This window comes from Trichoderma harzianum (assembly GCF_003025095.1).
Source record: "Trichoderma harzianum CBS 226.95 unplaced genomic scaffold M431scaffold_5, whole genome shotgun sequence".
Classification (NCBI taxonomy): domain Eukaryota; kingdom Fungi; phylum Ascomycota; class Sordariomycetes; order Hypocreales; family Hypocreaceae; genus Trichoderma; species Trichoderma harzianum.
In genome coordinates this window covers 87287-111928 of record NW_020209253.1, presented here as the reverse complement: position 1 = coordinate 111928, position 24642 = coordinate 87287, and the positions used below count along the sequence as shown (strand labels likewise).

The 24642-nt window shown below is 52.8% G+C and overlaps 11 protein-coding genes across 11 annotated transcripts; 4 read left to right on the top strand and 7 right to left on the bottom strand.

Moving 5' to 3' along the window:
• Positions 1–368: 368 nt before the first annotated feature.
• On the top strand, positions 369–1673 carry M431DRAFT_4343 (hypothetical protein; the record flags this gene model as incomplete). The annotated part of the gene is made up of 2 exons (XM_024915130.1): positions 369–655; positions 728–1673. The coding sequence occupies 2 exons, from the start codon at positions 369–371 to the stop codon at positions 1671–1673; spliced, it is 1233 nt and encodes a 410-aa protein (XP_024774994.1).
• A 391-nt stretch (positions 1674–2064) lies between these two features.
• Positions 2065–3645, bottom strand: M431DRAFT_398162 (hypothetical protein). Its single transcript, XM_024914850.1, has 5 exons — positions 3229–3645; positions 3106–3170; positions 2674–2843; positions 2509–2615; positions 2065–2444 (listed from the first exon to the last, which is right to left on the bottom strand). Exons 1-5 carry the CDS (start codon positions 3381–3383, stop codon positions 2258–2260), a joined length of 684 nt encoding a protein of 227 aa, XP_024774993.1. The 5' UTR covers positions 3384–3645; the 3' UTR covers positions 2065–2257.
• Positions 3646–4812: 1167 nt separating this feature from the next.
• Positions 4813–7067, top strand: M431DRAFT_397944 (hypothetical protein). The gene is made up of 4 exons (XM_024914849.1): positions 4813–4975; positions 5047–5078; positions 5177–5256; positions 5349–7067. The coding sequence occupies exons 1-4, from the start codon at positions 4894–4896 to the stop codon at positions 6727–6729; spliced, it is 1575 nt and encodes a 524-aa protein (XP_024774992.1). The 5' UTR covers positions 4813–4893; the 3' UTR covers positions 6730–7067.
• Positions 7068–8284: 1217 nt separating this feature from the next.
• Positions 8285–9737, top strand: M431DRAFT_551952 (hypothetical protein; the record flags this gene model as incomplete). The annotated part of the gene is made up of 3 exons (XM_024921359.1): positions 8285–8452; positions 8530–8899; positions 8945–9737. 3 exons carry the CDS (start codon positions 8285–8287, stop codon positions 9430–9432), a joined length of 1026 nt encoding a protein of 341 aa, XP_024774991.1. The 3' UTR covers positions 9433–9737.
• Positions 9738–9772: 35 nt separating this feature from the next.
• M431DRAFT_480857 (hypothetical protein) lies at positions 9773–11551 on the bottom strand (the record flags this gene model as incomplete). Its single annotated transcript, XM_024915906.1, has 1 exon — positions 9773–11551. One exon carries the CDS (start codon positions 11549–11551, stop codon positions 9773–9775), a length of 1779 nt encoding a protein of 592 aa, XP_024774990.1.
• Positions 11552–12769: 1218 nt separating this feature from the next.
• On the bottom strand, positions 12770–13531 carry M431DRAFT_83995 (hypothetical protein; the record flags this gene model as incomplete). The annotated part of the gene is made up of 3 exons (XM_024923379.1): positions 12770–12818; positions 12894–13372; positions 13433–13531. The coding sequence occupies 3 exons, from the start codon at positions 13529–13531 to the stop codon at positions 12770–12772; spliced, it is 627 nt and encodes a 208-aa protein (XP_024774989.1).
• A 1095-nt stretch (positions 13532–14626) lies between these two features.
• M431DRAFT_83356 (hypothetical protein) lies at positions 14627–15144 on the bottom strand (the record flags this gene model as incomplete). Its single annotated transcript, XM_024923302.1, has 2 exons — positions 14627–14996; positions 15065–15144. The coding sequence occupies 2 exons, from the start codon at positions 15142–15144 to the stop codon at positions 14627–14629; spliced, it is 450 nt and encodes a 149-aa protein (XP_024774988.1).
• A 519-nt stretch (positions 15145–15663) lies between these two features.
• Positions 15664–16448, bottom strand: M431DRAFT_84044 (hypothetical protein; the record flags this gene model as incomplete). Its single annotated transcript, XM_024923387.1, has 3 exons — positions 15664–15923; positions 15983–16140; positions 16387–16448. 3 exons carry the CDS (start codon positions 16446–16448, stop codon positions 15664–15666), a joined length of 480 nt encoding a protein of 159 aa, XP_024774987.1.
• Positions 16449–17335: 887 nt separating this feature from the next.
• Positions 17336–19494, bottom strand: M431DRAFT_15744 (hypothetical protein). The gene is made up of 3 exons (XM_024912973.1): positions 19104–19494; positions 18869–19027; positions 17336–18794 (listed from the first exon to the last, which is right to left on the bottom strand). The coding sequence occupies exons 1-3, from the start codon at positions 19132–19134 to the stop codon at positions 17644–17646; spliced, it is 1341 nt and encodes a 446-aa protein (XP_024774986.1). The 5' UTR covers positions 19135–19494; the 3' UTR covers positions 17336–17643.
• A 339-nt stretch (positions 19495–19833) lies between these two features.
• M431DRAFT_82940 (hypothetical protein) lies at positions 19834–20790 on the top strand (the record flags this gene model as incomplete). Its single annotated transcript, XM_024923241.1, has 1 exon — positions 19834–20790. One exon carries the CDS (start codon positions 19834–19836, stop codon positions 20788–20790), a length of 957 nt encoding a protein of 318 aa, XP_024774985.1.
• Positions 20791–22057: 1267 nt separating this feature from the next.
• M431DRAFT_397696 (hypothetical protein) lies at positions 22058–24450 on the bottom strand. Its single transcript, XM_024914848.1, has 2 exons — positions 23835–24450; positions 22058–23755 (listed from the first exon to the last, which is right to left on the bottom strand). Exons 1-2 carry the CDS (start codon positions 24329–24331, stop codon positions 22147–22149), a joined length of 2106 nt encoding a protein of 701 aa, XP_024774984.1. The 5' UTR covers positions 24332–24450; the 3' UTR covers positions 22058–22146.
• Between the last annotated feature and the right edge of the window lie 192 nt (positions 24451–24642).

The following is a 24642-nucleotide window of genomic DNA, read 5'->3' as shown; positions in this document are numbered from 1 at the left end:
AGCCGGCTGCAAGGTACCCACCAGGCTTTTTGGTGATGGCAAAAGAAAAAAAAATTAAACCAAAATCGAAGCTCGTGTCCCACCACGATACCATTTCCTACCTAATGTTGACCTATCGCCCCGACTAGATAAGAAAAGACAGAGAGAGCGAGGCTCTACCATCAAATCACTTCCAATGTCAATGTAGCGCCAACACAGTCATCAACCACCGCCTCACCGAGAGGGACACCGGGTGACTCAGAAATCTCCATCACTTGATAACCATCCGCGGCTTCTTCACACTTTCACTTGCAACAACAGCATTCAAGCCGAGGACCGTCTCGACCAACACTTTTCCGCCTCACGCAGGCTTTTCTTTCCCGTCCACCATGTCGACCTCGGCCGCCGGCGCCGGGCCCTCGAGGTCCAATGGCAGCAGCGATGCCGACTCTGCGAAGCTGGCGGTGCTCAAGGAGCTGCTGTACGAGCGGTGCCGGGAAGAGGGCGACATGTTCTCGCAGGACGACCTGCTGCGCATGGAGGTGATTCCGAACCGCGACCTGCTGCTGCTAGCGCGGGTCGTGCAGTCGCTCAGCGACGACAAGCTCTTCATCACCATGAGGGAGGCGTCGGGCCAGGTGCTGTGGAAGTGGCGCGACAAGCAGGAGGCACACAAGTGAGTTTTCAAGAAGGAGAATCAAGGCTTTTGATTTGCCCAATGGCTAACGTGAGGGTCTCTTTTTCGTAGATACAAGCAGTGCACCACAGACGAGCAAGTCATGGTGTACTCGCTCATCGACGACTCCGGCGGCGACGGCATATGGACGCAGACCCTGCAGAAGCGCCTCAACATGCACGACTCGGTCCTCAAGAACGCAATCAAGCAGCTGCAGGCAAAGGGCCTCATCGCGCCCTTCAAGAACGTCGAGCACCCCAACAAGAAGATGTACATCAAGGCGTCCATCCGGCCCAGCGACCGCGCCACGGGGGGGCCCTGGTACACCGACCAGGACCTCGACGAGGCCTTCATCGAGGACCTGCAGCGCGTCGTTTTTGATTTTATCAAGCGGCAGAGCAGCTACCACAGCACGCACGCTGGGGCTGCAAAGGCCGCCCACGGGCACGCGCAGGTGCCCAAGAAGGGCATCATCAAGGGCGGCCTGAGCGATGCAGCGGCAAAGGGCAAGAAGCGCGATGCCACCGAGATGGAGGCAAAGCCCGTCGCTCCCACAACAGCAGCCAAGAACCCGCTCGCCGTCTCATCATCAACGGCCGCAGCATCCCGCAGAGAACCCGCCCTGCTTCCATTACCAGCCGGCTACATGGCCTACCCGACCGTCCGCGACATCGCCCGCCTTCTCTCCTCCAGCGGCATCACTAATAACACTATCCTGTCCGAGGGTGACGTCAAGAAGCTCGTCGACGTGCTCGTCTGGGACAACCTCGTCGAGCCCATCAAGGTCGCCGGCAAGGTCGGCTACCGCGTGTCCCGCATCGCCAAGCAGTCCGTCGAGAGCTGGGCCGGCCGCGAAGACCCCTCCGGCCGCAGCGGAGGCCCCGAGCTGTACATCAGCCCGCTGACCGAGGCCCCCTGCGGCCGGTGCCCCGTCTTTGATCTCTGCGAGGAGGGCGGCCCCGTGGGACCCAGCAACTGCGAGTATTTCAAAAAGTGGCTAGGGAAGGAGATTTTCTAAAGGAGGCGCCCAGCGAGGTCCTATGTCGTGATATCAAACTTTGCATCACTTGGAGTTTTATTTTCTCTTTCTTGATTTCTTCTTCTCTTTTTCGGTTTTTGGAATAAGGATATCCCCCTTGTATTCATTGGGAATGTATATACTGCTTTGTTTCTACATCCAGGTACACTTGGGCACTCGGCGTATAACGGGGGAGGTACATCATGCATGTAGTAGGCAAGCTATCTATTGCACAAGATTGAACGTAGGAATACTCACTCTAATTGAGGCTCAAGGCTAAGACGACGTCATTTCACATGTCTTTGAAAACCGTTCTTTACATCATTTACAATTGGCTATTCGTAGATATGAAATAGCATACTTCCAGCACGGGGACGACGTGGAACCTTCATATCCACAATGGATTTGTTCGATGCAATGGAAAACTTGTATTTTTTTAATGCTTTGCAGCACCCTAAATGACTGGCTAAAGGATATGGCGAGGTACCATTCGTAGCCTCTTATGATCCGCCCCATAAATTTTCATGGTCCCAAAAACTGCCACCAAATGGACATGCAGAGCATGTTGCTTCCTTTCAACAAGTTTACAGGACACCGGAGGCGGTGATGGTGGGGCGAGGCTCGTACTTAACCTTGCCGTCATCACGACCGGTAGCCTCGAGAGCAGCAACAATGGCCATGGACTCCTGGTCAGCGACCTCGCCGAAGACGACGTGGCGGCCGTTCAACCAGGAGGTGACGACAGTGGTGATGAAGAACTGAGAGCCGTTGCTGTTTTGATACAGAGTTAGATGCTGTGCTGGGTATTTTGATGACGTATCCCGGATCAACTTACGTGTTGGGGCCGGCGTTGGCCATGGACAGCAGACCGGGGCGGTCGTGCTTCAGCTGGAAGTTCTCATCGGCAAACTTCTCGCCGTAGATGGACTTGCCGCCAGTGCCCTAGGAGTGGTGTCAGTCAACGAACGGCTTGCAATTGTGCTGGCAGAGGCGGCCATACGTTACCGCGGGTGAAGTCACCACCCTGGAGCATGAAGTTGGGGATGATTCGGTGGAAAGAAGAGCCCTGGTAGCCGAAGCCCTTCTCGCCGGTGCAGAGAGCACGGAAGTTCTCAGCGGTCTTGGGGACAACGTCGTCAAAGAGGTTGAAGTTGATGCGACCGGTCTGCTCTGTTATCCAAAGACGCATTAATACCAAGCTTCACAAGGTAGCTACAAGCGGATGAGGTGATAATTTGGAGAAGGGGGGGCCAGCAGTATCCGCTGGTCCAATCAGACCGGCAGGGTGTGAGTGGGTGCCAGAGCACAAGCTCCAGGGCAGAGGGAAAAAAGGAGCAGACCATCGGTCAAGCTCAATTCTCTCTCTATCGGGATTCCCAATAGAGACCGCCGGTGAATTGGCGCTTTCGGGCAGAATTGGACTCAGACTCACCCTTGATCTCGGTGGTAGGACGGCCGTCCTTGAAGACGGGGCCCTTCCAGGCAATGTCGAAGAAACTAGATTCAAGGCATCAGAGGAGAGCGGCAATGGCAGAGGAGCTGACACGAAACTTACACCTTGGTGTTAGGCATTTTGGCGGGCTGTGAATAGAATCGAGGAGTCGCAAAGTTGTTCGTAGCAGCAATGCGTTGAGGGAGGGAGAAAGTTCTTAAGGCCGGGGAGCAGAAGTTATGGCGGGGTAGGAGGGGTTGGAAGAAAGCTGATCTCATTTTGAACGTGACTGGAGGGGTAACGTTAGTAACGGGCCGTGGCCAATCAGCGGGCTGAGACAAGGGCGACGGGTGGGGTGCGACGAGAGGAGCCAGTCACGTGGAGGCGTCCAGGTCTTGCCAGGGTACGCGGCAGGAGCTTGACGTCGCGGCAAATGTGAGGTAGCTGACTGAGCTTGCTTTGTGAGCTCTTGAGAGCTTTTCAAAGCCCGATTCGGAGCTTCTTTCACAGCCAATTGCCCAGCCATTGCCATGAGCCATTGCCATCCGCCACAGCAGCATCACCGCCAGGCTCTCCCTGGAGGTGCAGCCGGTCAAGCAGCGCCCGGATTTGCTTTTTTCCCTCGCGCCGGAATCCTGCTCAATTGGACCGTTGGCTTCCGATGGCCAGCGAGCTGACGTGACTTGGTGTGCGCCGAGCGGCAGGTGGGCTGTGGGCAGACGGCGGCGCTGATTGGACGGCCAGCCAGGGAGCCCTTCCAACCCATTCGCACGGGCGGAGCTGCTCCGCCTATCATTTGGTCCATGCTCAAAGGAAAACTGGCTGTTTGGAATTTTCAACTGATTGGCAAAAAACCCGGTTCAAAGGCCGAGGCGAGCGGTGCGATTTGCTGGGCGGTGGCAATTGGCTGGTTGTCGAGGCTTTGTTGCATCCGACAGCTTTTTTTTTTTTGGTTGAGAGAGCCCTGGTGCTGCTGGGTGCGCCTCAAAGCACCAAGCACAAAACACAAAAGGAAAACTGACAGCAATGAAACGGGTGCAGCATACCTTGAGCTTGAGGCCAAAAACAATGTTTACAATGGGCAGTGAATCTATGCAGCAGGAGGCAACTTGGAGACCGGGGTTGATGGGATAGCTCGCAGGAAAATGAAAAGTTTTGGGTGATGTCAGTAGGTGAGGTACGAAGTGGCCGTACCCCTGCGCTGGTATTCTGGCCTGAAGTCTCAGGTTACACGTTGTAGTACGTAGAGAGAGCTGGCGTTGGGTTAGTAAGAGTACATAGAGGGATGTTAGCCAGCAAATGCCAAAGTCGGTGAAGCGGGCGGTTATTTGTCAGAAGGGGAAATGCCCATCGAATCGATCAAAGGAAAAAAAAAAAAAAAAGCAAACACGAGCACAGATAGAGCTGGATGGACAGGGTACATGTTAAGCGAATCCTGCAAAAAAATCTAATCCATGTACTTCGTATCTACTCACTACGATGCTGTAAGCTTCAACTTCACATCTCGTCTAAGGTGCTATGGACAATGCTTTCTTCCACTGCTGCCACAGTATAAGTTGAATACTCGGTGCCTCATAATGTCCGCTTCACATCACGTGACTGTAGCGTCTCTCTTTACGTCTTAGCCACTGTCAGTTCCAGTGGAGACTCCCCCCAAAGCGCTTGTGTCCAGTTGTTCAGGCTCGGCGACACCGTGGAAATTGCCAGAGTCTCGTCACCCGGTTTGGCTCTTGAATCCCGACTTGCAACTTCTCCTCGCCATCGTCGCCGCATCGATTCTCGCCCAAAATGGATTTCAACGACTTGAAGAACACCGTGTCGAACCTGACCTTGTATGATCTCAAGGCCGGGTTTCGGAAGGCGCAAAATGGTACGCCGTCTTCGCTTGCCCAGGAAGCAATTCCCAGGAGGCCGATTGATGCTAACGCGAGCGGACACTAGCCGTCATGAACTACACGGAGATGGAGGCAAAGGTGCGCTCTGACAATGCCAATGCCAATGCCAATCTCAATGGCGGCGGCCGTGGCAAATGAGTGAATCTCGGGATGTTTGCTAACATGTGGCGCGTCAGGTGCGAGAGGCAACAAACAACGAGCCCTGGGGAGCTTCGTCGACCCTGATGCAGGAGATTGCCAATGGCACATTCAACTAGTACGCACGCACTGCCCTTCGGATACGCGGGGTTTTGTTCTTTTGTTCTTTTGTTCCTGGCACGAGGTGACACGAGGCTAACTCCCATGTAGCCAACAGCTTAATGAGATTATGCCCATGATCTACCGGCGATTCACGGAAAAGGCCGCCGAGGAGTGGCGCCAAATCTACAAGAGTCTGCAGCTGCTCGAGTTCCTCATCAAGCATGGGTCGGAGCGCGTCATTGACGATGCGCGTGGACACATTACTCTCCTGAAGATGCTGCGTCAGTTTCACTTCATTGACCAGAATGGAAAGGACCAAGGCATCAACGTTCGAAACCGAGCCAAGGAACTCGCCGAGCTCTTGGGCGACGTGGATCGCATCCGCTCAGAGCGCAAAAAGGCCCGAGTAACGAAGAACAAGTATACCGGCGTGGAGGGAGGCATGGGCGGCGGTTTCTCAAGCGGCGGCTTCTCAAGCGGCAGCAGCGGTCGCTTTGGCGGCTTCGGCAACGAGTCCAGCTATGGCGGGGGTGGCGGCGGCCCTACAGAATACGGAGGCTATTCCGGCGGCGTATATGGCGATGGCGGCGGCTTCGGTGGCCAGGCAAGCGACTTCCGCGATACCCAGAACCGGTCAGAGAGATTCGAGGAGTACGATGAGTTTGACGAGGGCGAGCGGCCCGCCGCCAGCTCTCGGCCCCCACGGGCTTCAGAGCGCTCCCCGGCCAAGAAAGCAACAGCGCCGCCTCCCAAGCAGAAGGAGCCTGAGGTCGACCTCTTCTCATTTGATGAGCCTGCTCAGGCTGCTCCTGTAGCCGCACCAAGCAGCTCTGGCTTTGGCAACTTTACCAGCGCCAACACGGCCGCCAACGACGACGATGATGAGTTTGACGACTTCCAATCGGCGGCACCGGCAGCAGCACCCTCAGCGCCAGCGGCCCAGCCTCTATCGCCAATCTCAGCGGGCTTCTCGCAGCCTCTCTCCCCCACCTCACCCAACTACTCCAGCACTCAATTCGCTGCCCCCAAGCCGCTGTCGGCTCCTCAGCAGGCCGGCATCAGCCAGATGGTCAACATCGCTTCCATCTCCCCAGCCAGCAGCACCAACCCGACGCCTGCTGCTGCCTCGGCGTTCAGTGCGCCAATGCAGCCCGCCAAGTCCACTGGCTACCAGCCCACAGGACCAAACTACTTTGGCACTGTCCAGGCTCAGGCGACAGGGGGTTCAGTCTCATCCATGACGCCGACTTCCGGTCTGCAGCCCGCCAGCAAGTCCAACGGCAAAGCTGCTGCTGCTGGCGGCGGCGACGCCTTTGGTGCTCTCTGGGGCAAGGCCAGTGTCGGCATCAAAAAGCCCAGCACTCCCACGGCCGGCCCAGCGCTGGGCCAATTGGCCAAGGAGAAGAGCAGTGCCGGCATCTGGGGAGCGCCTGCACCTGCGGCTCCACAAGGGGGCTCTGGCTCCGCCTCTGGAGATTTACTTGGATAAGGAGATCCATTAAAGTAGAGAGGCAGAGAGAGAGTGTGTGTGTGTGTATGTGTGTGTAGGTGTGGTTGCGTTGGGCAAAGATGATAGGAAGGGGTCTAAAATAATAACTGTAGTGGCTGGAACATCTGTATCAAAAAGTACATATAGGGTTCAAGGCCATAAAATGCGAGCGATGAGGATGCAGCATTTTGCCATGTTGGGATCTTAGATAGGCGTTAAGGGCGCGCATGTTGATGAATTCACGAAGAAACACCGGGTGGAAGCAACCAAATAGGGGGAATCCCAGCCGTGAATGCCAAAGAACACACACACAAATAGTACACCGACGTAAAAACTAAAAGAAAAACAGGTTTTTGCTCGGCGCATAGTCTCGCCATTCGTGTTTCACCTAGACACACCTTCTTACACCGTGGAAATCCGGGCCACCTTGCCGACGAAGAGTGCGTTGGCAAGTGGAGGTCAGAAAAAGCGAGACCGTAAACTAGATAATACTGGAAATATATAACTATACCAACAGTTACTAGAAGAACATAGATATAGTAGCAGCTATTAAAGGAATATAGATGTAGTAGCAGCTATTAAAGGAATATAGCTATAGTAGCAGATACTTGAAGAACAGGTATATCATTCAACGCTTCTCGGTCTCGGTTTTCTGTCCTCCACTTGGTTGGCTGGCTATTTTCCCGCTTGTTTTCTATTTTCAAAAAATATCTCCGGTCCAAGGAAAAAACCATGCGGCCCATCATGTAACCGCCTCTCTTTTTTTTTGTTTGAAACCAAGCCGAGCCTCACTTGCGAAATCTTGGAACATCTTGGACAAGGGGGGCTGACGGAGCGCTCCGGGCCAATCGTCGGGTATGTGGGGCGCGATCCTCCGGCTGCCGGGGATCCATGCCGGCGCTTAAAAAAAAAAAACATGCCACGCTCGGTATGATCCTCTTTTCTTGTGGTTTTGCTTGTGTTTTTGGTTTCTTTTGAGGCGTGAATATGGGATGATTGTCGGGACCTGAAACATGGCGCGGCTATTTCGTCTCGCTTGGCCGCGCCTGTTCGTGGCCCCCCGATCTGATCCTGATCGCGATGGTGTGCGTGCAGTAGTAGATGTGGTTTATAAAAGAGTTGCTTGAGTCCTCGATTGGACTTCTCTTCTTTCATCCTACGAGACCATCCCAAACTTTCCCTTTCCTTAGTTCTTTCTTTTTCTTTATTTGTTTTCCCTTATTTCCTTATTGTCCATCTCTCCTTGTCATTGTTTCTCATTCATTGTGTCTTATGAACTGAACAGGCTCACGTCCTACATCAAAGAATTAACGACTTTCTTTATCATCTCGTGCTTATTTCTCAAACATCTCATTTCAAATCTCATCTCAAGAAACCCACACACGAATCCAATATATATCTACTCTCGTTACCTCGACCGTCATCGGTCGAACCCGCCAAAATTCAGCCCTTCACCAAACCCCCATCTCCCATCCCCCAATACTCAAAGCATCTCCCCCTCAAGACCGTCAATACCACACGCCCCAAGCTCTCACTCAAAACACTTCCCGCCAAGATGGGCTCTCCGCCGGCCTTTGGCGCGCTGGGCGCAATGTTCACCACGATGAGGCTTCTGCAGGCAGTTTCGCTCGTCTCCATCATTGGCCTCACGAGCAACTTTGTTGCGGAGCTGGTCTCGAGTGATTTCTCTACCCCTTCTGCCCTGGTTGGCACACTGGTTGTTGTGAGTTGTTTCTTTTTCGCATATATTTCTCTATTAGGGGATCTTGAATAGCCAGCTAACCCAACCGTGATACGCAGGCCTGTCTGGCTACGGTATACATCCTCATCAGCTACATCCTCTACTGGGATCACATGCTCCCCCTCCTCGTCGCCACCGCAGCAGACACCCTCTGCTTCATCGCCTCCATCATCGTAGCCTGTGTCCTCGGCAGGCCCGTGAGCTACCTCAACTGCAGCGCGTTCCCCAAAAAGGGCAACACAGGCAACTTCATCTACTCGCTCTTCGCCAACGTCAAGCACTCTTCATCCAATACATTCGAATGGGTCGATCCCAGCAAGACGTCGTGCTATGAAATCAAGGCCATCTGGGGCCTGTCCATCGCAACCTCCATCCTCTTCTTCATGTCCGCCGTCGCCGCAATCTGCCTGTGGAAGCGCGTCAAGGGAGGCGCAGACCGTCCGGCAAGCCGCAAGCCGATGGACCTCGAATGAGGGTACGGCTGCCGCGAAGATGGCTTCTCGGGGGTGCCTCCGACGCCAAATGTCCTGCACAAGGCCCGCAGCCTTGGGACAATGGCCATGTCGAGGACACAGCACCAGGACGGGCGGTCACTGTATGACGGCGACGAGGACCTCGACATGAACGTCCCCGTCCCGCTGTTCAACAACGACCGCCATCCTTACTTCCCCCCGCCTCCCGCGGCAGCGAAAAAGACGAAGCGTAGAGTCAGGCATCCTGTTGAGGAGATGCCGCCGCTACCACCACTGCCGGCCGCCTACATCACTCAAAGGTCGCCGGTTCCACCAGTTCCACCAATGCCTCCGTCTCCCCCGTCGTCTCATCTCAATGTGCCTCTCGCGAGTCCCATGTCGGCGACGAGCAAAACGAAGCGCAAGACGCTTCTGCAGCACATAAGCGGCTGGTGGGACTTGGGATTAATGGAGAAGAGACAGACGTTGGTAGGAGGGAAATCTGGATAGAGTTTTTCTCTGGTTCGACTGCATATAATAAAATTAAAACTTAATGTCTGGAAAAGGGGTGGTTTGGTTATACAGCACACACCCAGCGTGTGGATCAGAATCAGCACATGTTTTGCATTGGGCAATTGCCACCTTGGCGGGGAAAAAAGGAAAATCAAATGAAAAACCTCTTAATACATGTATTCGGTAGTTGGAAATTAAGTTCACCGATAGATTCTCATATATGGAATATACAAACATGGCACATGCAAAACCAAGCAGTAACGTGATTAAAAAAACAAGCCTTGGTGGCCACGCAGCCGTCGAGAAAAAAGGCACCGCCGGACTGTCAGGAAGGGTATCATAGCAACACAACTCCATGCCCCAGAATGTTCATGCACTGGGCAACGTCCCAGCTCTCGTCCAGAGGTCGCTGGGCCCAGACCCGCTCCATGATGCACATGCCTTCCCTGAGTGAACCAAATAGCTGCAGCCCACCGAGCCGGGCTACTATGCTCCTGTATTTGGCTTCATCCTCTGGGGGTGCTAGACAGCCGGCCACGCAAAGAGGCCAAGCCAGTGCTCCTAGACAGGTTCCTCTTGGTAGGTTAAACAGCATTTCGGTGGTGTTGGCCACGGCAGTACTGATTTCCGGGCATGAGGGTTGCCAACCGGCGAGGACTGTGTTGAGGTAGATCAAGGCTGCGTTGAGCCAGATGGTGTTGTGCATCGCGTATGATGGCTGCTCACCGAGGACTGGTACCGAGATGACGGTGGCAACCGTGTCGGGTGGCGGGCATGTTGTTTGGATGGCCATGATCCCCCCCTTGATGGCGTCTAAGAGTATCGTTCCACGATTCAATAGCTCATTGATGGATAAAGAGCCGGCTAAGCTCTGCGCTTTCTTCCATGAGTGAAGAGACGCTATATCGCCAATAACCTGGAGAACCCAGTTGTGCAGCCCACGAAACTCTTCCATGCGGAGAGGTCCTTCTCCCATGGTGCAGGGGCTCCATTCCGTCGTCTTACACGAGGGTATGATTGTGTTTTGATAGTTGTACAGCCGAGGGGGGCATCCAAGAGAGACGCTCGACATCACATCAATGTAGAGCAGGTTGGCCGTAAAGAATCTGCAGGCGGCTTGGCTGGTGCTCCAGGGCCGCTTCATGCCCATTTCTAGCGGTGGCCAGCGATGGTTGACGAGGCCATGTAGCATTTCCTCCCAGCCATCGGCGCTCGGGAGGATCTGGCGGAATAGCGCAATGGCAGCATCGAGATGGAGCTTCCAGTTTTCACGGTTGCCCATGGCGACTTCAAAGATGAGCAGCTGGATGATGCTCTCCATGACGACCAAGCCCTCGCGCGGGTCCATTTTACGGCTGTGCAGCGAGCTGACCTCCCTCTGCAGCTCGCGCAGGCCCAGCTCCATTTGGCTCTGCAGGTTCTGGTTCATCTTATTCATGCATTCCTCATGTTCCGGCTCTCCATTGTTGAGGATCAGGGCGAAATAGTACGATGCCAGAGACACGGTGATGTGGTAGAGCGACTTGTTGTTGGACTGCAGCGCATCCAGCACCCAGCCGCGGCCACCCACCAGGATGTGAGGGCGATAGTGAGGGAACAGATGCGGAAAGACGTAGTCCAGATACATGCACGCGTAGTGAATGTCGGCGGACCGGTCGAATTCCGCCTGGTCGTCGGAGTTGCCCATGAAGGCCTGGCTATGCCATGGCATCTCCGGCGGCGACGTGGCAGCAGTACTACCGGAGCCGTGGCTATTGGGCGACTCCTTTGTGGACGGCGCCGACGCGGAATAGCCTCGCTCGACATCCGTCTTGGGGTCGTCGCTGAGGCTCACCTTGCGGGTGCCCGACTCCAGCATGTCGAGGTACTTGCGGTCTCGCCGCTGGCTGGCCTGCTTCTTGACCTGGGCCTTGACAAACTCGGCCATCTCCTTCTGCTTGGGCCCGCCATCCATCCAGTCGGGCTTGATGTCGCCGAAATGACATGTGATTTCCAGGGCGGCGCATCCCGAACACTCGGGGCGACGCTCATCGCACTTCTTGCGACGCAGCCTACAGGTGTAGCAGCCGGATTGCGACCGCACCTTGGACGACAGCAGATGCTTGATGGAGGACATGCTGCGCAGAGCAATTGCGCCCTCTTGGCCGTGGACTGTTTGCGATTAGTCACCCTGGGATCGAGAATTGCAATTGCTGCGATTTGTTGCGATATCGTCGATGCTGGTCAGGATAGGATCAATGGTAGTTGGATGAAGACGGGAGTTTACTAATGCAGACAATACGGGGGGTACCTAATGTTAATACGAGCAGGCAGGCTGGAGCGTTAGTACTCCCCAGCTTCTAGCATTCGTACAGAAGCTGCGGTAGCCGGTGCTAGCGAGGGCCATCCACTAGACAGATGAGGCGAGTGCTGTAGTCTGGTGCTAATTTGCTGCAGGGGCTGCTACAAGTGGCGCTACGGAGATATCACGCAGAAACAAGTCCGGAATTGCGGCGTCAACATCCGATTAATAAGCCAGTCTGACAGGCTGAAGTCAAGCAAGTCAAGGTAAGGCTGAGGTGAGGTGATTTTGTCTGTGTTTAAAGGGGGGTCCGCACAGTGCAATTTGTCGTGAAGTGTTAAGTTTAACACAGTGAGTTGTGGGATGAGGTGGGTGGTGGGATACCCGGTAGACGTAGCTTGAAGACATCAACAAATGAAACACTGGCCAGGATATGGTATCCCAGCTTCATTTGATAATAGTAGTAATATCGGCAGATACTAGAAGCAGCAGCAATAATAGCAGATGGTGACAACTTAATGGGTGGGTATTGCGAAAAGGTTGTTGCCATAGCATGGAGCAGATGTAAGAACTCCATACCATTAGTGACAAGCATTCGAACCAAGTGAAGATGACATCAGTAAATGGGTACTACTATAGAATTAGTACCTGATAATACTGTCCACTAGAACAAAGTAATAACAGTAACGGTAGCAGATACTTGGAAAGCCAGATGCCAAGGCAGTCCTATGGTTATACAGTTTGCCCTTAGAACAACTATTGTATACCGAATACGCTCCATCTTCAAAGAGGTTCTCACCACCAGATTTCGTCTCACAAATGAAAGCAGCCCATTTCATGCATTAATGTTTCCATTGGTGTATTTTTCCTAACCCTTTAGCTACACGTCTACGGTGTATGCTGGAATGATGTCTATTACATTTTGCCAAACTAGCGTTGCCCTCCCTGATTTACCATAGCCATTTTCCACAAACATACCATGCCATGCCCGCTAGATGCGTCCCTTGTTGCTTGTCGTCCAAGTCGGCGCATGGGAATGCAGCAATCCACCCCTTAACCGCAACAGACGGTAGGGTTGTTTGCAGCACTAGTATTATCAGAGCTGCCGACAGGTCAGTACACATACAAAACAAGCCGTGAGTTTGCTATGCCTTCATGGCTGGCATGGCTGGCTTACACGACAGTCAGAGTCTCCCATTGGAAGACAAAAGCGCCAATATAGGCACCGATGAAGATGCAGATGATGAAGTACCCGTTGTAGTACATGGCCAACAACATGACAAAGTATGCAATGGCAAACTGAACCATGTGCAGTAACGCACGTGCGGCCTGCTGGAGCACGTTTGGGCGGAAGGGTGGCATGGCATTACCGGCGGCTCGAGTTACATCCTGACTGTTGACCGACTCGCCGCCCGCCTTGACGGCCGTGTTTGCGGCTGGGGCTGCGACCACGGCAGGAGCTGAAGCGTCCCGAAACTTGGCGACGTGCTGCTTGATCAGGAGGCGGTCATATTCCTTGGACAGGCGACGGAGAAACTCCAGGGCGATAACGAGGAGGACAACGCCGATGCAGGAACCCGCAAACATGCCCTTGGACGTGATTTGCCAGCTCTTGGAAATGAAGCAGGTGTCCATGACGTTCCAGTTCCAAAGCATCTATGACGGAGAGTCAGCTCTTGTTGCCGCATACTTGCAGTTTTTTAGGAAGTTTCTTACAGAGATCTTGCACATGCCTGCCGGTCCCATTCCCATTCCCATGTCGTGATCCATGCCGCCGGTGGGAGTGGCGCTGGCGGCCGTGGTGGTAGACGACATGCCCATGTCCATATCCATGACTGCTTCAGGCTCGATGAGCTGCGTATCGTCCAAGGGAGGAAGAAGAAGAAGAAGAAGAAGCTTTCGTATGATGAAGACGAGAGAGAGGGCGTTGAACCTGAAAGTTGGCCTCGAAACCACCAAAACAGATGATGGATGATGCTGAAACAAACAGGCACCGCAGGCTGGCTGGAGAAGTGGTATTTATAGGGCCAGCGCATTGATCACCTCAATCGCTTATCGTGGGAGCACAGCATGAATAGGGGCAGCTGATGCACAGATTCAGAGCGAAAAGGCAACTGGAGCAACTGTAAGGAAGCGCTGAAGGCTAGAGGTGCTACCTCCAGCTGCTTAATCTGCTCGGCAGCTGCCGCCTGAATGTTCATTGTGGCGGGAGGGAATTGATGCTCTAGGGCAGAGATGGAGCGAGAAAGAGAAAATTTCTGTTGGTCCAATGCTTTGATGTGTTTGAGAGCGTTTGAGCAAGTTTTCCGAAAAGTGGCCAGATGAAAGAGAAGTGGCTGGCTTGGCGGAAGGAGCACATCACGAGTTTCTGTAAATAAAAAAACGAGGTTGCAGTTGCATATGACAGGCTTCTATTTACTTTCTAGATGCCGTCTGTTTACATTCCATCCCGTTTAAGGTAGTCACTTAATTGGAGGTACCTTATAGTAGTACAATATTTCTCTACCGCTTCTTTTGATCTTGTTCCTTTGTATTGCCCAACACTTGTATGAACCCAGGATTCCTTTGACATATGCAGTTTGTGCGTGAAAAGATGGTTACAAACAACGGGAACATCCAACGGCTGAAATGTCAATTTATCCGTTACCAACTACTACCAAAGCACACCAAACCGTTGACTGTCCAACCTCACTGCCTTAGACAGAGGCTTGACCATGACACCGACATGTCTCCAACGCCTCGTACAACCATCCATTGAGAAGAAAGAAAAGGCTGATTGTGAGGCAGACTATGCCTCCCTTTTCCCTCTACGCACAACCACCATGAACCTCTCAGATATTCTGGATCAGATATTCTGAAACTACACGCATCCAATACACCTTTTGCCTTCCATAGTTATAGTCACTGCTCTCACTGGCTCGATTTAGAACCTGAGCCGCGACCAGACCCTGAACTCGAGCTTGAGCTGGAACTTGACGAAGATGTATTCTTCACATGATTATCGCCAGACTCAGCAGATTGGATAGGCGTCACGTCAAGTTCCGCAACGTCGTTTGTCCGCGATGGAGGGACGTAAACCGTTGGCTCGAGAATAATGTGCCGTGAAGCCGACGATTCTGAACGCCGAGACTCTGATGAACTTGGGCCTGCTTCGTTTGGAGTGATGGCGTCGATAATGGCGGCCCCTTGCTCAACTCCTGATATCGCGATGGGGGCAGCGATTGGTGTTGTCGCAACGATAGCTTCCGGCAAGGTGGTGTCTCCTTGTTCATGTGAGATTCTATCACGGTTAGCGTTCGCAAAAGCTGCCGAAAAAGGGCTGAGACAAAGGCTATCAGTTAAGCTTACTGCTGTGGAGGAGTAACAGGCCGTTGGTTCTCGCCGTGAGATGCGGCACTCGATGCTTGACTGGAAAAGCAGCAGCCCATTTTGGAAACCAGGGGGTGGTGATGAACGAGGCGCAGATCTCTGAATGCGAGGCTTTTGGAGTAAGATGAAGATCTTTGCAAAACGTTGAGATGAAGAAACGTCTCGTATCTCTCTTTGCAAAGGAAAAAGAAACAAGAAAAAGAAGAAAAAACTGGTGGTTCGGCAGGCGAGCAAGCAAAGGCAGGACAAACAACGGCCACTTGTACCACTCCAACGCTGGCAGCTGTCATGGCCTGGTGACGCTTTATTGACAGGAATCTGCATCAATTTGTGCCAAATCCGCATCTTTTGCTCCTTTCACCGATTGTGTCTTTTCATCTGATTCATGGTACACTCGCACAAAGGCACAGCAGATACAATTGTATTGCCGACTTTGTTCAGCTCTTGGAGCGAATAAGGGGCCAAGCTTTCGTTGTTGGTGGAATCAATCATTGGCTATAAAACATTTATTAAATCTCATTCTGACCCTTGAACCAGCTGATCACCGATTCGAAATAGGTTTAACTAGGCAGTTAAGTCTATTTAGTACTCTGCGGCTTCTTGGAGCTCCCTGGAGCCGGAGTCTCGTCACCGTCCTCTTCACCGGGAGAAGAAACATTATCCTCCTCTACCGCAGCCTCGCGGGCACCAGAGCCGCCTTCTTGTGGAGAGTTTGTGCCGCCGCGTGTCCGGGAGGACTCGCCGATCCAAAGCGCAACCTGGTAGCGGTTGTCGTCGTCGTCTGCAGTCCAACCACTGGTGGCCTCGGTTTCAGTATCTTTGGGCGAGATATCGTTAGCTGTCTTTCTTTCCCTCGCTTCGGAATTACATTGGGATGGAGGATAAGTGATTGCTTACACTGGCGGCTGCCCCGTCTGCTGCTTCGGTGATGGCTTCTCTTCTTCTTTTTGTGGCGACTCGATTTGTTGCGACTCGACCTCTTCTTCTTCATGTTGAGACTTCTTCTCTTATGCTCTGCGTCCTCGCGGGGCCTATCTCGAGATTCAGTTGGAGGACTCACATTCATTGAAACAGAAACCGTCGTGGTCTCGCAATGTTCGGGGCATCGAGGGTTGCACCTGGGTTGAGGCTGCTCAATCGGTTCCCGAACCAAGACCGTTTCGCCATCTCGAGTGGAATAGTAGAAGTCATATTGAACACCTGGGACACACCTGGGACGACTAGAAATTCTTAGCACAAATATTCATATTACAGCTAGAGTAAGTATTAAACAATTATTATTCCTCTTAGGTGATACTTACGATCGTGTATGCTTCCGCCGTCGCCGCGGCGAAGGCTCAGGGGCAGAAAAACATGAACCCATCTCAGCGTCCTTTAATATAAGAAACGGCTTTGCAGGTCAGCTGGTATCTTAGAATATAAATCTCTCTCTCCTTGGGGGAAAAAAAAAGCCACTGGATAGGTAGAAGTTCTATATATGCCACTTTCCCTTAAGGTTTTTCCGGTGCACAGCAGCTTATCAGAGAAGGTTTCCAAGGGACGAGGCTCTAAATCACGGTAGCATCTTCCTTTTATACTCATCTTCATTGGCTTGTTCATCTGAGTGTCGAAGCTTTGAACGTGTGTGAACGATGATGCTATACAGATGAGAGAAAGGGGTGAAGGATATACTGTAATGTCTTTGTGTGTTTTGTTCATGCCAAAGACGACTGTCAAGCTCCATCACTACACGGATATCAAGCCTCCGTGATGAAAAGCCAAAAGAGCGGCCTCGCCCCATTTTTGTGTTTTAATTCTCCATGAAATGTCTACCTCCGCTATACAATGGGATTGCCTACTAGGTATTCAGCACCCCTATTTTGCCATCCAGTATCCACGTGTCGTAAGTAATAGCGGATACTAGAAAAACGTAGCCATAGTAGAAATGTGGCTATAATAGTAAATACTAGTCAAGTATAGCTATAGTAGCAGAGAATGGTAATAGTAGCAGATACTTGAAGAACTGGGTATTTATTACTTGCTACTCCCCATAAAATGGAGCATCTCGAAGAGCCCTTATTGAACCTCGTTTCTCGGGCCGTTTCTATGGTACGTTGAACCACGCTCCAGCCATGTGAATGGGACCTACATATTGGCTTTTTATCATATCTGCTATGTTCCTGGTTCATCGAGCATTGAAACAAAGACTTGATCAATGGAACATTCAAAAGGAACAATCGTAATTCACTGCGGAATCTACATTGACACAACCTCATCAGGCATGACCAGACTCAAGGTGAATGAACACACATGCCATATATTTTGCTCGCAAAACTCCGACAAAGCCCTCGTATCTAAAGAGTAGATGCTACATGCTACATGCTTAAAACAAAAGTTCCATGTCTATAAAAGTTGGCCGCCCTAACCTACCAACGCCAAACGGCAGCTCATAAAATAGATGAATTCAATCAAGGGGGAAGAAAGAAAGAATGTAGACTATATCAACGCGAGATGCGAATCCTCTTTTTGGGCAAACATACACACACACAAATGACACAAAGACACTGGCCAAGGTAGGGCTAAGCAAACGCTCCTACGGCTGCCATGAGCGCAGCGCCAGCCACGACGGAAAAGTAGGCCTGGGCGCGCTTCTTGCCCTTCAGAATGCGGTAGCTCTTCTCCGTCAAGAAGTCCTCGGCCAGCAGCTGCACAAGGCCCGCGTAGAGCAGCAGGCCCGACGAGATGGCGTTTGTGACGCCCACGACCACGAGGCCCGTGGCGCTGCTCGGGTCCCATTTCCTCTGCAGGACGAGGCCGATTGCCTGGCCGATGGGCGTCGTGGTTCCGTAGGCGAGGACCATGAGCCAGGGGCGGATGGATCCCTTGGGGAACTGTATAGCTGCGATGCGGCTGCCCAGGGCCATGCCTTCAAACGACTGGTGGAAGCTGATAGCGACTAAGAAGACGACAAAGGCCGGGCCGGTAGCCACAGAGATGGCCATTCCTATGAACACACTGTGGAACAAGATGCCGGCCTCCAACAACAGGCACTGCAGCATCCGACGTTTCTGCTCTTCAGGAGACTGTATCTGGTTCCCATCTGAGGTCTCGCCTCCACGTCGGGTGTTGGGCTTGGCAAGCGAAGAATAAGCACCGTTCTGAGCGCTCCCACCGGGAGGGGCGGGATCGAGTTCCGCCAGGTCCAGGTCCAGGTCCGATTCTCGGTCGTCATCGTCTGTAGACCTTCGCCGCTGCAACGCGGGGCTCGACTCAGGCAAGGGCGAGGCGCCTGCAATGAGCCCTTCTGCTGCCTCCAAGTGGTCGAGTGAGATGTTTGCCGGTCGTCGTCCCGTTACATGCGAGCGCCTGCTAGACAAGCCCTCGCCGGCCATGTGCAACTCTTGCGCATCCCCTTCAGCCTCGTCGTTCTCGTCCCAGAAGTCGTGCGCATGCGAATGTGAGTGGCCTGCGCCCCGAGCGGTCAGCCATGATTCGACTCCCACAACGACAATGGCGGAGACCATGGCAATGAGCCCTGGGAAAGGAGTGTATCCCTGGCTGAAGAAGTACGGCAGGCATGGGTCGGTCAGGGATGAGAAGGCGGTCGGCAGCAGGTGCACAAATGCCGTGGCGAGAAGCACGCCGGTGCCGATATGCTGGCAGTAGAATATGATTGTCTTTTGTCGATGCCCCGTCGTCGCTCTCCGGGATAGCAGCGGAAAGCCGCAACCTATGGCGCAAAGCCCTGAATTAGCAAAACTCCTCTTTAACCCCCTTATCGAGCCATCTTGTGAATAGCCTTACCGATTGTGCTCAGGACGAGAATGAGGAGCAGCGCAAAGACATGCGCAGCCGTGTCATACCATCCCGAGTTGTGCCCGCCGCACTGCGGTCTCTCGCCCTGGTCCCGTCGTCGTTGGAGTTCGGCATGGAGCAGGCTCGATGGAATTGACGCCCAGGCGTCTAACCAAGAAGAACAGTTGTCACATTAGCTCTTCGTTCCTCCAAATCTGCAGCCAAAATAGGAGCTTCTCCTTACCTCTCGCCATCACCGCATCGGCGCCATCCATATCGAGTGTCTCGCTTGGCCTTGGCAGTCTGAACCGCTGGGCATTGGGCAAAATGGAAGGCTGATGAATGCCCCGGGAGTCAATCTCTCGCGTACAGAAAGCTCTAAAGCGAATTCCTTGCGCAATGCACTTGTTGCATCAAAAAAAGCCAGATCATGAACAGGGAATTAATACGTGGTCCGTGGTTTGAATTCGGTACGACAATAGAGAAGAAGTGACCCCTTCGCGCCTAATCCTCGGCTGAGGCTCAACATACGCGTTCCCAAGCCCGCGAGCTCCGGACAGCATCTGCGCCACTGAAACAAAACGTACAGGTTCTAAAAATAAGGGGGAGACTGCCTAAAACAACGCCAAGTAAACATTTGATGTTGTCACTTCACTCGGTCTTTTGATAGCCTCATTCTCGAGTGTCGTCTTGTTACTTACTGTGGCTTTACACTTGCTTCATTTCATCATCTAATTCCGGATTGATGCATACGTCATTGTACCTTTGTAGCCAATGCCGGTGACATTATTAATATGGATATTCGTACAGATTCTCCGAGCCAATCCCGTAGCCATGCGATTTCATTTAGTAGACAGAACTGCATCTCAATATACCTAAACACCATAACACCACTTATCATATACCATTTCAACCACTTCACAAAGAATCCAATTTGACATCAGGCACATACAACTCAAATCATCACCATCACCATGTCGACCATTGGCATCTTCCCCGCCTCTGGTGGTCTCGGCACCAGCACTTACACCCACCTCCTCAAAGCCGTGCCCCCCTCCAACGTCGTCCTCATCAGCCGCTACCCAGAAAAGACTCCCCAAATCTACAAAGACCAAGGCGTCCATCTTCGTCAAGCCTCATACGAAGCTTCGCCCGCAGAACTCGAAGCCGCTTTCCAGGGCATCACCACCCTGTTCCTCATCTCCTACCCCAGCCATGTCCACGAGTACCGCACTGGACTGCACATTCCAGCCCTCGACGCCGCTCACAGAGCCGGTGTAAAGCATGTCTTTTACTCGTCCCTCGCTTTTGCTCTGCCTGATAAGAGCACCACGCTGGCAGAGGTCATGGGCGCCCACCTCGACACCGAGGCTCATCTGCGGAAACTCGCCGACCAGGATCCCAGCTTCTCGTGGACATCTATTAGGGAGGGTCTTTATCACGAATCCTTCCCCATTTACACCGCCTTCTTGGACTTGAAAGATGAATCCACCACCGAGATTCTCATCCCCCACGACGGTTCCGGCCCCGGCATAAGCTGGGCCAAACGCGATGAGCTAGGCGAAGCCTCAGCAAAACTAATTGCCCAGCACTTCCAAGACCCAACCAGCTTTTCTTGGAAGAACAAGCTCGTAGTCCTGACCGGGCCTCGAGAATGGTCTCTCGCCGACACCGTCAAGGTACTCTCCACCGTGGCGGGTAGAAATCTGACCATCCGCCAAGTTACTGTGGATGAATACACTGCCCAGCCGCAGGTCGCCGCAAAGTTTGGATGTAACTCTCTCTCTCGGACCTGGGCAACTGCGTGGGATGCCATTCGTGCGGGAGAAACCGCACATGTGTCGTCGACCCTGGAGCAGCTATTAGGGCGGCGGCCCGAGGAGTTTGATGTGACTATCAAGAATCTCTATGGCTCATCTGCTGGGAAATAGGCAAAGGATGTAGGGAGCGGGAGCTTGTTTATGGAAGAGAGAGAGAAAAAAAAGAGACAATAGTCTCAACAGTAGTAGCAAAGTATAGGAGAGGGACACTTGTGGTAAACATATATCCAGTTGGATCTTTTGATCAGGACTCAGGAGGTAGCACTTTCATTTCCATTTATACAAGTGAAATATATATCCGATATATCACAATTACAAGATACACTTCTTAGGACTTTGAAATATATATATATCTACCTACGTATGCTCGTAGATATATCTAACCTACTATACACACATGGTCAGTATGTTGATAGTTCCCAATTTCAGATGAACCTCCATGAGATGTTGGACTCGGCGAGGCAAGGCAACCAACTTGGGCCTACTGGTTAATCCTCATCACTCATTCCACAGATTGCACCCAGTCAGAATACCTTCCACGCCATTTGTGATTTGTCAAATTTCCCATTTAATCTCCAGTACACCTAACATGCATTGGCTCTAAATAAAAGTCCATGGCTATCCCCAAAGACACCGGGCAGTTATCAAATCAAGAACAGTAAACTAAAAGAAAACCCTGGTGGTAATCGCAAAAGAACAGGATGTGACACGCTCCGAACGCGGTCAAAGCTCAAAGGGTATCAATTCATTAAAACCAGATCTCCTGGTAATAATGTGGCCGTAGCCCAGCTCTGCAAAGACTTTCGTCTTTCAGTCACTTCGTATGTGAAACTCAATTGGTGCCGGCTGCGCAAAGGATGCCTGCCATATCCAGTCCATTTGGTACAAACGTCAAAAACACCTCATCATAGGTAGTCAAGTAGCCCCCCTGAAAACAAAGAGTACATACAAGGATATCAAACCATGTCACAAACACAGCTGTTTCGCAAAATAAACGCCCCCAAAAAGAAAGAACAGCGAACTTTATCAGACAACATGAGAGAGCGACGGTGTTGAAAGACCGAGAATGCAAAAAGAAGAAGTTCGCATACTGTGTGCTGCAACCCAGGTTCCATCATGGGTGGTTCGTGAGTTATGAAAAGTGGCGATGAGAGAAAAACAAACTCCCGACCTCGATGTTTCGAGAAAAACGCAAAAGTACATAGCCGATATGCGAAAATAGCGATTGAAGGCCGGCATCAAAGCATGTTCTCAAAGGCTGCTCAGAAAAGCAAGGATATCATCAAATAGCAAGATTAACGTAAACGTTGCATAAAAAGGCCAGAATCATCGCTGAAATGACTTGTTTCGGGGCGGAAGAGAGATTATCAGAGGCAGTACTACTTGGTAGTACTTGGTATCATGATACTGGGGCCAGCAGAAGCACTGGCTCCCATCAAAAGAAAGAACATCAATCAGTCAGCCAGTTTAGTAGGCGGCGGCCGTGTTGGAGCCTTCACTGGTAGCAACGGCCACCAAAGCTTCGAGTCGCCTCAGTGAATCGGGGTTGTTCGAACGCTCCTGTTGTTGGCGTTGCTGCTGCTGTTGTTGTTGCATTTGTTGCTGCTGAAGCGGCTGTTGCTGGTGGTAATGCTGCTGCTGTGGGTGCTCTTGAGGCTCTCGTGCTGGAAAACCAGCGAAACCAGTGAAGTTGGGATGCACCATTCGATCTACACGGGGGTCCCGCATGTCTTGAGGAGATTGATGCCACCCATGGCCCCTTGGTTCTCTAGCGAGGGTAGGAGCAGACATGGTATGCTGGTGAAAAGATCGACTCGGAGGGGCTGAAGGTTGGACCTGGTGGCTTGGCCGCGGCTGCTCTTCAAATCGGACCGTTGGCGGATTCAGGCGTGCCTGATCGACCTTGCTCTGTACCGCCTTATGGACTTCAGACGCCCACATCCCGGCGCTGTCGCGAGGAGGAGTCTTGTGTCCTATGTCAAGACGGCCCAAACCGCGCTGCAAGCTGACGTCATACATGTTGAGATTTCGCCGCTCATCAGCTTGTATGGCCTCCATCACTGGTGGTCGCAGAGCAGGCTCGGGGTCAACGCTCATCGGAGATGCGTTACGCCTTGGGGGTGAGGCTGAACGAGGAAGAGGATCAAAAGATTCGATACCTGGAAGGCGAAGGTTGGACTGCGGGCCTGTGGGATTCGCGATAGGTGGCGGGGGATTTGGCCGCACGGATTGGCTGAGAGCGGCGTTTAGCTGTGCAGTGCTGCCAAAGCTACGGCTATCAGGGTGCCAGGTTCGCCGCCGCCATGCTTCCTCGCCTGTGCTGGCAATAGACTCTCTTCTACCGGAAAACACGGAAGGCGAAACGGTTGGCGAAGAAACCAGATTCGCATTCGGAGGTTGAAAGGCAGCAGCGTGAGAGCTGTTCATGAGCGGGGGTCCAACAGTTGGGCGGCCTGGAGGCTGAACCTGGCTGTACTGGAAGGGGTTGGCTCCCGAGGGAACGCTCAACCGACGACCGGGAGTCCGGGAACCCACGACGTACATGCTTTGAGATCGCGAGTGCGAGTGAGACGCTGGAGACGCCACGCTAGATCCCCATCGGGGACTGCTTTGAGCCGTTGAAAATGTGGCAGATGTTGGCGTACTGAAATCTCCGGGAGACTGAGGTCGGTAGGAAAAGGTACTGTCGGTGCTGCTACGGTAGGATTCCAGAGACAGCCTGGAGCGGGGATCAGCTGCCATGACGAGAGGAGGAGGCCGTCGACGAGGATCATTCTGGGGGCTGTAGGCCGATGCCACAGAGGCGATGCTGGAGATGCTAGAGGTTGAGAGGGACTTGGAATGTCCTCGAACAGGGCCGCCGGCGCTGCCACCGGTGGACGCCCTCGCCCTGTTGCCAGCTTGACGAACCCTATCGGTCCTAATCTGCCGCTGAAATCTCGAACCAGTAGCCGCAAGAGAGTCGATGGGGATATCTTCATTGACATGGACAGTTTGGGCATGCTGCCTTAGGTTGTCCAGCCTCGAGAATCGCCTGGAGCAATGGCACTGGAAAGGTCGTTCTCCGGTGTGTTTTCTAGTATATCATTAGCGATATTTGAAAAAGCAAATAGAAACAAAGAAAAGAAACAAGATCGGGGCGCTCATTGACGTACCGGATATGCCTAGCCAAGTGCTCGCTCCTTGTGAAGCTCAGGTTGCATGGTGGATAGTCAGTGCAGTAGAAGCGCTGTGACTTCTTTTTCTTATTGGATCTTGTTCCGTCTGCATTCACGCTCTCGCCATCGGAGCCGGCACCATCATCGGCCATCTCTCCATCCGAGTCGTCCATGTCTACGTCCAGCGAGTTTCGGTTGGGCGACTTGGAGTGCTGCGAGCCATCGTGGTGGAGTGCATCCTCGGGAGACTCAGCTACGGGCGTCACCTGGGGAAATGGACTCGGCGGCAAGGGTCTCTGGCTGGCCATGTTGATGCTGTTAAAGGACGCTCGGGTTGGCGTCTTGCCATCGTCGGGCGAGTGTGAGTGTCCGGGCTGTAGCTGAGACTGCGGCGCTGTGCTGGGGCGAGGGGACGAGTTTTTCGGTGACATGATGTCCTGCCTGGAAATTTCCGCTGCTAGTGGGGTGTTGACAGGGCGAAACGCAGCCGCCATGATGGGCGCAGCGAGGCGACCAGGCGGTGATGATGGCGAGTGGTATCGGCAGACTTGCAGGCCGTCAACTCGGCAGTGTCGTGCAAGTCGGAAGGGGAGGAGGTTTGCGAGAGGAGTGATGCAACGCAGAACCGATTACGCAAGAGAGCAGGGTAAAACAAGGTGGCGCTTGTCACTGCCTGTACGTACTCGTACTTGGTTGAGATCGGGTCTTTCGTCTTTCCCAAAGCAAGGCTGCGATGCAGACAGAGTCAGGCTCTCCAAAAATATTGGACGAAGCCGAACGAGATAAGACGAGATTGTTGGCAGCT